The sequence below is a fragment of the Littorina saxatilis genome, linkage group LG6 (assembly GCF_037325665.1).
Source record: "Littorina saxatilis isolate snail1 linkage group LG6, US_GU_Lsax_2.0, whole genome shotgun sequence".
NCBI classification, from domain to species: domain Eukaryota; kingdom Metazoa; phylum Mollusca; class Gastropoda; order Littorinimorpha; family Littorinidae; genus Littorina; species Littorina saxatilis.
In genome coordinates, this window is record NC_090250.1 from 38,509,525 (window position 1) to 38,520,388 (window position 10,864).

The 10,864-nt window shown below is 43.3% G+C and overlaps 1 protein-coding gene and 1 long non-coding RNA gene across 2 annotated transcripts; one reads left to right on the forward strand and one right to left on the reverse strand.

Annotated features, from left to right (window-relative positions):
- Positions 1-1,322: 1,322 nt before the first annotated feature.
- Positions 1,323-5,265, forward strand: LOC138969172 (uncharacterized). The gene is made up of 3 exons (XR_011456389.1): positions 1,323-1,436; positions 1,803-1,969; positions 3,494-5,265. It is a non-coding gene; the product is annotated as an uncharacterized lncRNA (long non-coding RNA).
- Positions 5,266-5,438: 173 nt separating this feature from the next.
- Positions 5,439-8,766, reverse strand: LOC138968009 (uncharacterized). The gene is made up of 4 exons (XM_070340570.1): positions 8,559-8,766; positions 7,498-7,655; positions 6,201-6,306; positions 5,439-5,612 (listed from the first exon to the last, which is right to left on the reverse strand). Exons 1-4 carry the CDS (start codon positions 8,764-8,766, stop codon positions 5,524-5,526), a joined length of 561 nt encoding a protein of 186 aa, XP_070196671.1. The 3' UTR covers positions 5,439-5,523.
- Between the last annotated feature and the right edge of the window lie 2,098 nt (positions 8,767-10,864).

The following is a 10,864-nucleotide window of genomic DNA, read 5'->3' on the forward strand; positions in this document are numbered from 1 at the left end:
ACACGCACCTATATGTGTGGATGGTTACCTAAGAGGCGGCACTGGGTGCAGTGCCTTTCTAGTGCACTTGCACTACAACAGCACTGGGTGCAGTACTCGCTCCGGCATCGAAGAATTTTGCACTAAAAAATGCACAAAATTTGACCTATTTCGTCGCCTATAGAGGACGGAAAGAATGTCATTTTGAACATTGTTATGACATTCTTTCCGTCAAAAAAGTCAATTTAACGGTGTTAAATGAAGCGACCATCCACACAATTAGGTTGCCATCCAGAGTTTAAATTGCCATCCACGTGTGGATGGTTGCCTTATGGTGATTTAGGCAACCAAACCTGTGGAAACATGGGTACACACACACACACACACACACACACACACACACACACACACACACCAGGGGCGGATCAGTTGCTTTGTAAGGGGGGGGGGCACTTTGAATCGAAAGTGAATGTGATGGGCGCGAAGCGCCCGAATTTGCTAGGGGGGTCCGGGGGCATGCCCCCCCGGAAAAAAATTTTTGCCCAAAGAAGCAAAATGGTGCCATCTGGTGCCATTTGAACTTAGAAATGGTCATAGAATCAGCATAGAAAAACCTTTTTTTTTTCTTCTTTTTTTGGGGGGGGCACGTGCCCCCTGTGCCCCCCCCCTCGTCCGCCCCTGCACACACACACACACACACACATACGTACAAATACAAAAACAAACATACATACACTCATCTCCCTCTCGATTTTCCATGTACCGCAAAATATTAAGTCGATATTTTTTATTCTAATTAATTTTGAGATTTTTTACTTTCTTACCGGACATCTGAAGTTGTCAAAAATCACAAATGCGTTTCAGTGAACCCGTATTTTGCAACCAAGGGCAATAACTGTCCTCTGGTATAACTAAGGGGAGATAATTCACATATCGAATAAGGTTTTAGATTGTTCTTATACATTCGGTCAATAATTTCCTGAATGCAAAAAAGGAATGCTATAGCATTGTCTCAAAACGAAAGTGATAAGAGTTGTCCGTTCCTGCCATAGCCCGCGGCGCTGTCGGCGGATAGTTCCGGTTGTTTTGTTTACGTCCAAAATGGCTGAACGAGAGAAGATTAGTGGTGGAGGGAAACGTTACAGTGTCTGCTGTTCAAACTACGCGGGTAACGAAGTTGAAGGGCGGATTGTCATGGGGTTCCATTTTGCAAACACAAACCGGAACTACCTGCCGTTCCAGGGGGCACAATTATGTCCGACTATCGCGTTAGTTTCGAGACAATGCTATAGGAATAATGGAGGGTAGGGAAGTGCAAAACATATGTATTGATCGTGCTTGCAGTCTGATCCGGTGTTGCTACTCATGGAGACTTTTGTCTGACAGAACAACTAGAGGCTTTTCGTAACAAAGTTCACTCCGGAACATCTCACGGGAACATCAATCCGATCTGCTTGGTAAGGGGTTATGTTTTGTTCATAAAACACTGCATGCTCCACACTCATTGCCATTGTGAGATGTTTCTCAGCAACTTAAATAAACTTACCTTCGCTTCAGCATTCCTGACAAGTAGTTATGCTCCGTAAAGTGAATAGCATCGTCCTTTTCCCAAGGGCACATGTAAACATTAAGCTGACCTCGTTTCACAAACTGTGGACTGTTTTATTCCATTAGCATTATAATTTGGTCGGGATAACTTCACAATGTCTTGTATCTTTTAGACATCTTTATTTATTGGAATGTCTTAGTCCGGTTCCCGGTTTTCCTCCTTTGTTTCCTTCCGGTGAGTCACCTCACTCAGATTCATGTATATGGTAATTCAGGGCCCTGCAATTCGCTGACACACGTCGTGCTTAGTGACGCCAGAAGGGATGTGACCAACGATGTCCATGCGGGGACTGTGATGATGTGTGACAAAAACCTCACTCCTGGCTGGTATCGCTTCGTCCTGGATGGGACTAACGCTGTCATCCCTACAGAGTGTGTTCCTGTGAGTATGAAGTGCACACTCTCTCTTTCTCCCTCACACACACACACACACACACACACGCACACACACCCACACACACTTGCGCTCGGGCACACACACATGTACACACACTCACCAACACACACATACACATACACACACACACACACACACACGCTCGTACACTGACCTCTCAACACACTCTCTTGCTTGATCTCTGTTTTTGTCTGACTCTTTCTGACTCTGTCTGTGTGTCTGTCTGTGTGTCTGTCTGTTTGCCTGTTTGTCTGTCCGTCCGTCAGTCTGTCTGTCTCCCTCTCTGTCTCTCTCAAATGCACAAGGAACAGAAAGTGCAATTTAAAGATAGCAACATTCACCCCCCTTTGAAACACGACTCATCGCACTCGCTGGACTTTGTTTAACAAATTATACTGATGCATTCAGGTGTGTATGTCTCGCACGGCCTATTTAATCTAACTCAGCCACCTCGCTGGCGATCTCAAGGGCTGCAATTCCTTCGTAAACAATGGTGTTTTCTGGTTATGAGTTTTAAAACAGGATCAACGGATTAAAACCATGCAAGTTTGCTCCCAGCAAGAATTGGGCTTCAACTGCTGGGTTGATTGCTTTGTTAAAAATAGAAGATTAAAACAGAAAAAAAAGCACGCACGCATAACACACATATTGGTGCGAATAGACAATGTTAGAAAATAACTGTGTCGGGTTGGTATGGAGACAAAATAACCACTAGCGAGCGGCTTGTCTAAAAAACGTCGTCTGCGAACACGTGTGAAGTGACAGTTTGTGTCACGTAGGTAAGCGTGCCTGGATTTTCCAAGAGAAACAACTCTTTAACTACCCATACCAGGGGCGGACGAGGGGGGGGGGCACAGGAGGCACGTGCCCCCCCCCCCCCGAAAAAAAAAAAAAAAAAAAAAAAAGAAGAAGAAAAAAAAAGATTTTTCTATGCTGATTCTATGACCATTTCTAAGTTCAAATGGCACCAAATGGCTTCTTTGGGCACAAATTTTTTCCGGGGGGGCATGCCCCCGGACCCCCCTAGCAAATTCGGGCGCTTCGCGCCCATCACATTCACTTTCGATTCAAAGTGCCCCCCCCTTTACAAAGCAACTGATCCGCCCCTGCATACAACACGACACAGTTATTTCCGGAATGCATTGTTGTCCTGTTGCTTCTGTGTAAACTTGTTTCATGCTATGCACCTTTTACTGGCCTCAACTACCCGTACAAAACCCTACCAAGTTATTCCCGTAATGCAGTGCTGTCCATTTACTTCTGTGTCGACTTGTTAAAGAGATGTCACTGCAGTACCTTTGTCCCCTAATGGCCTAAACTACCCATACGAAACACGACCAAGTTATTTCCGGAATGCAGTGTTTTTCATTCACTTCTGTGTTGACTTGTTACAGATATATCACTGCGGTACCAATGTCCCCTACTGGCCTCAACTATCCATACGAAACCCGACCAAGTTATTTCCGGAATGCAGTGTTGTCCTTTTGCTTACGTGTAAACTTGTTTCAGATAAATCACTGTGGCACCGCCGCCCCCTACTGGCTTGACCTGCAAGGCAATGCGCTACCGGGAGCAGGACAGCAGACAGACGCACGTGCATGTGCTCAATGGGAAGGAAACTGCTGTTTCTGGGAGGTGCCCATCACCGTCCGCAACTGTGGGGCGTTCTTCGTGTATAAACTGAAACCGTACAACCACTGCGATCTGTCGTTCTGCGCAAAGAAAGTGGACAGTTAGGCTGCTGCTATGAAACAAATCACCCACGGAAACTGTAGAAACTAGAGAAACTAAAATCGGTAGAAACTAGTTTCTGTAGAAAGTATACTCTACAAAACTATGTCATATTGTGCGGGTATTACTATAAACGACCGGTTTTTTAATGTGGTTTTTTGTTTTACATATACTCTAGTAAAAACGTGAATACAAGCACGAACACGTTATATAGCTATTCTGATGAACACGTGGGGGAATTCGGGGGCTGTGATTGGATGGTCTCTTCCGATCATCAAAGCATAATGCTACGGAAGTCGGCCATTTTTCTCAAGATCCAAAAGCATATTGTCAATAACAAAGACGCATGGTTCCGGTTTACCCATCTGTACCACGCGGCGATGTTTCTATCGACAACAGCATACACTGACAACTTGAAATTCTTCTCGGGAATGTTTTTCAGCTTTACAAATGTCGATAGCATACCCTTTTCTGCTAACTTCCCGATGAAACAGGACTAAACCTATTATTTTCTGTCCCTAAACACCACAAAATGCCCAAAGTCGAAAGATGTAGTACAAACAGGGGAGTAAAACGGAACAGCCGTTTTTGTGTGCCTGTGAGCTTAGTTCACAGTTGCCGACTGACACAAATTAACTTTCGCATTCGGCTTTTCTTATCTCGTAACTCCACACTAAATACCCCACTTCCCCTCTGAAGTATTGATGTACAACCCATGGCACTAACATTCATGTAGTCGTTTATAACTGAGGTTGAAAAATTCGCTTCATGACGAGACAAGTATAAATGCCATTCACCCAAACTGAAAACGTCGCTGCCGTCTGCTCGCTTTGTACGGATTAGCTGTTCTCTTTTCCTCCCCTTGTTGCATCCTAGTTTTTCAGTTGTTTCTAGTTTTCCGTTGATGTTGTGTTTTGGTCTTCTTCATAAGTAGTCTTGTTCAAAATTAAAAAAACCTCAAACTTCTTTTTGTTGTATACGAATGAACTAATAAAAAGCTGTTTAACAGCTGTGTTGTCAAATCGAGGTTTTTTTCCAAAGTCAGTGTGGCGGCTGCGCAAAACTAATGCGCATAAGAAGCGGCGTCTGCTATCAAAACCTGAGATCAACGCATCGACGCAAAAACTGTCATTTTGTAAGTTTGGAACAACAAATAAAGGTCAGAACAGCTATATAATCGCTATTGTATTTTCAGCGTAGCAATAGGGTCCGATATTTAGACTCGAACAAGTATAATGCGACTCGTCTTCGACTCGTCGGCATTATAGCCTACTTGTCTCGTCTAAATATCGGACCCTATTGCTACGCTGAAAACACAATAGCTGTTAATACTATGCATGTGGTAAGGCATCTTTGCTGTATAATCGTGTTACTTAAAGACAAAATAAAGCGGAACAAGTCGCATTATCCAAAACATTTACTCAATCTGTCGGACAGAAATGATAAGCACTGAAAAGCCGAGATCAGTCATCACCGAAACGAGTTAGGCTTGGTTAACGGAACCCCAACTGTCTGATTGGAAATACGCGTGCAGGGGCTAAAGTACTTAATATACAACACAGAGTTGACCGCATTTCAGCATCCTTTCTCTTCTATTTCAAATTTGCTTTTGAAGATAGTCTTTGTGCCCATAATATCGTTGCATTAACACTAACACTCTCGACACCCAAGACAGTTCAAGATCAAGACACGCACACAGGAAACAACCATACGAGAAAACAAGGATGCTCAAATTATTTATTATCAACCATATGTCATACAGAAACGTTTCCTTAATGATGTTTTTTACGAAGAAAACTGTACGTTATTTACAGAACATAGGGACAGTCCATGTAATCTGGCTCCAGATCGCACACACTGTACTGTTGTAGACTGTAGCTCGTGGTGTACTCATCATCTGAAAATAAAAATGCAATTGAAATCAATTTCTATTTCGTGTGGATTTATAAAGTGCGTGTTGATGTAAATTCGTTTTTATTTTGAGGTTGGTATGAAACGTGTTAGGAAAGTCTGTAACTCAGCGAACTGTTTTGTTCCTGTTAATTTATATCTCTGCCTCTCACACTATCCTCCTCTCACTGTCACCGTCTCTCTTTCTATCTCTCTCTTTGTGTCAGTCTGTCTCTGTCTGTCTATGTGTATGTCTCTCTCGTTCTCCCATTCTCTGTCTCTCTCTCTCTCCCGCTCACACCTTGCTGCGCTCTCTGTCACCGTCTCTCTTTCTGTCTGTCTGTCTCTGTATGTCTGTCTCTCTCTCACTCTCCCTCTCTCCCCCTCACACCTTGCTAATGTCTCTGTCACCGTCTCTCTTTCTGTCTGTCCGTCTCTGTATGTCTGTCTGTGTCTCTCTCTCACTCTCCCTCTCTCCCCCTCACACACACACACACACACACACCCATACGCACACACACACGCACAATCACACACACACACACGCACAATCACACACACACACACACACACACACACACACACTCACACTTACCCGGGTTGTAGTAGTCATAGACTCTAACAGGGGTGGGTTTACTTTTGGCCACCACTCCTCTGCTCATCTTCATCTTCACAACAGAGCAGTCACCCTCTGAGTCAAGCTGGAAAATGACAAAATAATATTCTCATTACATATTAGAATCACATATCAGCTGAACTTAAGCCTGTCTTTTTTGTGTTTACACGTAACCCATATGCGTGATATACGTCTTCTTATGTGTTGCTATGGTGCTAATGAACTGTTTTGGCTAGCTCTGACAGAAATAAACTGTGTACGCACAGTGTATCAGTTGATGTGCCCTAGCTGACATTTACAATTACAGCTTTTACAAGATTCTTGCAAACATACATCCATTTTATCAGGACTCTACATCCGTTCGTCTATGGCTCTGTCTCTCGCTCTTGTGCAACTTCGTACGACTTTTTTAAAATTATGTTTCCACGTACATTCTCCATACCGCTCCCCCACCAACAAAAGCCATACCCCCCCTCCCCCCCCCTTGACTGTTTCCAAATAGATATCAACTGCAAATACAGACCCTCATTTAAAATACAAACAAACACCACACCAACATACAAACAAACAATCAAACAAACAAAACCCAGTAACTCTGCCATGAAAACCAGCCACATCAACTTCTCACATTACCATGACAACAACAACAGTCAAACATAATACCAAATGGCAAGAGGTGGTCGGCTGGGCGTTAAGCAAACAAACAAACAAACAAACAAATGGCAAGAGACGGTGCTCAGAAATAACTCTGTCATCACCCAAGCTCCGATGTGCACGTTTTGGAGAAAACAAGTTATATAAGGGAGCGGATATTGCATATCATCAAAAACATAAACACATTGGTTTTAATACATGCACATCGGTACGAAAAATATGCACAATATTCTCTGTGTTGATTCGCTGAGTTAACATCTCGCCTCAACTTCAAGGAAGACAACTCTTCTACAGCATAAAAACCACGATAGGGCCATTTCCGGAAAACGTCTGTCGGATCGGACAATGTTATTATTTCCGGAAAACGTATATTATATTGAGGATGACAGTCGCATGTTCATGACAACACTTGTTATTCTCTCAGGTGCCCGGAGCTTGGTCGATCCCGCATAACTCTCAATTACTCCTGTTGCACATGCCATCTGCACTAACAGCGCTTACTTCCCTTTCTTTCTCATGTCTATTGTGCTAATTTCAAGACCAATGTTGCCACACTTTTCGTAGGAAAACAAAATATTGGAGGTTTTCTGTGAACGGGATTCCTGCTTTAGCCCTGACTTACCGACGAGTAGTAGAGAACGGCTTGTCCTTCGGGACACTCCACGCGCGCCGCGTCACCAAAGTCCGATTTTTTCGGACACCACTTCATAGCCGCTGGGCACTCCGATCTCCGCGATGACCAGGTACTGTGACCATGGTCATTGGACTTGAAAAGCTCTTCTTTAAAATTTCAGCGTATGATTAGCAGTATGCTTCCATCTGTAATGTACAGTCATTACAATTGAATATCATCTAGCGAACAGAAGCACACGCACTTTCTGGTAACAATTACAGCAATGCTATGCACAGTTATATTTCACAATTAACACATACATTTAAACCCGTGGCACTGATTCAATATTACTCAGCCTGGTTAATATTGGCGTGTCTCTTCTCAAACATAAATAACAGACACATATGTATATCTATCTGCTGAAGCCGTTCATCACATTATGATCATTAAGCTTCTGATGGCGAACATAAAATGTCTCACTTCTTTACTATTGTCAATACGGGTGTGTGTGTGTGTGTGTGTGTGTGTGTGTGTGTGTGTGTGTGTGTGAAAATAGAGAGGGAGAGATGGAGAGAGAGAGAAAGGAAAAGAGAGAGAGAGAGAGATGTGTGTGTGTGAGTGAGTGTGTGTGTGTATGTGTGTGTGTGAGTGCGCGCGTGTGTGTGTGTGTGTGTGTGTATGTGTGTGTGTGTGTGTGTGTGTGTGGGAAAATAGAAAGAGGGAGATGGAGAGAGAGAAAGGAAGAGAGAGAGAAAGAGAGAGAGAGAGAGAGAGAGAGAGAGAGAGAGAGAGAGAGAGAGAGAGAGAGAGAGAGAGGGGTTGGAAAGAGAGAGAGACAGAAAGAACGAACGAACGAACGAACGAACGAACGAACGAACGAACGAATGGTTTACTGCGTAGGCCCATTGCAAAAATGGAACAGTGGGGTTGGGAAATAAACACATTTCGAAAAATACACAATAGTAGGAAAGTCAGACTGTTGGAAGAGCGCGTCGCGGATTCCGTATCGCGTTCAGTGACTTGCCTATTCACTTGATCATGCACACGATCGATAATGAGAGTCTTTCAACCGAGAGAAGCTCTGATGGCAGCACCGATGATGAGCAGGTCTTGCTTTACTTTCTCCCTGACGTCGGCACGTTGGTCAGCTTCGAGAGGAGGCTCCGTATGCAGATGGTTCCATGCTTTCAGCCCCGTCGGCGACCACAGCTTTCTGCGACTGCAGTGCTCTATATACCAGTGGGGCACTGACTGGCGAGAACAATCGTAGACAAGCATCAAGTCATCCGACTCACAATGTCCTTGTTTCCGGAATCAACTACGACATTCTTCAAGAACAGATTCCGACCCTGGTCACGGAGCTGTGTTTGTTTTTTCTTGTCGAACACCTCGCCCACTTTGCTTCGTATCGTCTGTATTTTCGGCTACACGTTCCGCTTCACTGAGGTGCGTTGAGTCAATATGTTTCGTTGTCAAGGTAAATAGATCATCATTTTCACTTGAAAAACTGCTGCTGGTACAACCGTCCAACGTTACACCGTGCAGTTCCGTGTTATTGTTGTCAGTGTCACAGCTTGGCTCACCTACTGACGCACATTCACTACTATTCAATAGCACACTGCTCGAGTAGAGCGCTCTACGTATTTCACGTGCAGCCAGTACTGAGCGAGATGTCATGTCGCGGAACAGTGTCCGGTCTGTATCATGGTTTTTGCACATGTCAGGCCTACTATTTTCGATATATGAAGTTATCTTAAATGTATTTGTCTCGGTACTTGGCTGTGCATTTAATTCAGCACTTGCCTGTTTTGTTGTTGTCTTGTTGCTCTCTTGTCGTTGTCCTGCGCGTTGCTCTGCCCTTTTTTGTCTCTTCTGATCTGTGCTATGCTATGCTAAATTTCTATTTTTGTCCCCAGAATAATAATCTATTTGGGACATGAGGTGGTTGTACGCTAAGAGTTCTCATCTGACACGGTGTTTTCTTTTTGTACTCAGTTGTGTGTCCGCCATTGCTTGTTTGGAGTGGTGATGTCAGCCGAAGTACAATCACGGTGTTACTACCCTCCGACGCAATCTTCCAAGACGAAAGCTCGTTTTCCGCAAGCAGAGCTTCTAGGGATGCTCTTTCAGCAGCTGGTGATCCAGTTACATGTACATTCACTGTACTTCCATTTTGGAGGAGGAATAACAAATTAGAGCCGCAAACCTCACAGCCGAAAATTTGGTCTCCTTGCTCGACGGTCACGTCACGTGAGAGCCGAGAGAGAGAGAGAGAGAGAGAGAGAGAGTATTCAGGTAAATCGATGTGTTTAATGATGCAAGTCAGCGAGTAAATACGGACCTGTTAGGGTGAACCGGGATGTATGCATCTTTTACCGTGGTTTATGTTCTGTCACGTAGCTTTCATGAAATAAAATGGGAAGCTATTTTTCATGCCATTTTTTTTTTTACACTGAATGTTCGTCAGTTTGGTCTTTTTGATTAGATGCCACTGCGTATAGTTACCCCATTGTATTGTCTGCGTAGATTTTAGGTGCATCAGAAGTATTTTAGATAAACAAACAAACAAGCAAACAAACAAACAAACAAACAAACAAGGAAACCAGATAAATTAGGCTTATCCCCGAGTACGCAGTGCTAGGGTCCAACAGACTTTAATTGTGTGTGTGTCTGTCTGTCTCGACTTAACGGCTTATTGCTGGGAAACTACTGGGCGCAGTTCTTTCAAAAGTTGATACACTAACTTGATAATAGGTCCGATTGATCGTATTAAAACTTCATAACGTTACCTGGGACCTAAATGCGAAATAAATCACAAAATCCACTCTTAACGACGGGCGCAATTCGCGGTGGGATAGAACAGCCGTTCGGCTAATCCGCCAGCCAGCCAGCGACAGCGACACCAGGCTTATTGCGTGCGTGCGTGCTTTGCGTGCGTGTACCACTGTGCGCGAGGAGTATAGGCATTTGAGTTCACTGGCGAATGATAGAATTGGTGGCTTGGTGGAAAGCGTTTCCGACTATGGCTAAAGTGATCCGGGTTCGATTCCCGGCATGGGCTGTCTGTTTTGTTTATATTTTTATTTTATTTTTATAATAAATTCTTGTTTACTATTGTTTATTATGAACGTTTTAATGTTTTATTTTACTGTAATAATTTTTTTAATTGTGTAAAATAAATAAATAATTTTTTTTGTTTTTTTGTTTTTTAAATCCAAGGGATCCGGGTTCGATTCCCGGCATGGGCGGTCTATTTTTTTTTAAATTCTTGTTTACTATTGTTTATTAGGAACGTTTTAATGTTTTATTTTACTCTAATAATTTTTTTCATTGTGTAAAATAAATAAATATATATATTTTTTTAAATCCACGTGCA

What these genes read in the sequence shown, in the direction of transcription:
- LOC138968009 (XM_070340570.1), bottom strand. Translation starts at nt 8,766, where the DNA reads ATGCTTGTCTACGATTGTTCTCGCCAGTCAGTGCCCCACTGGTATATA. An exon ending in TGCCATCAGAGCTTCTCTCG is followed by an intron (nt 7,656 to 8,558) that starts GTTGAAAGACTC and finishes GAAATTTTAAAG; the next exon opens with AAGAGCTTTTCAAGTCCAAT. An exon ending in CCGTTCTCTACTACTCGTCG is followed by an intron (nt 6,307 to 7,497) that starts GTAAGTCAGGGC and finishes GTCATTTTCCAG; the next exon opens with CTTGACTCAGAGGGTGACTG.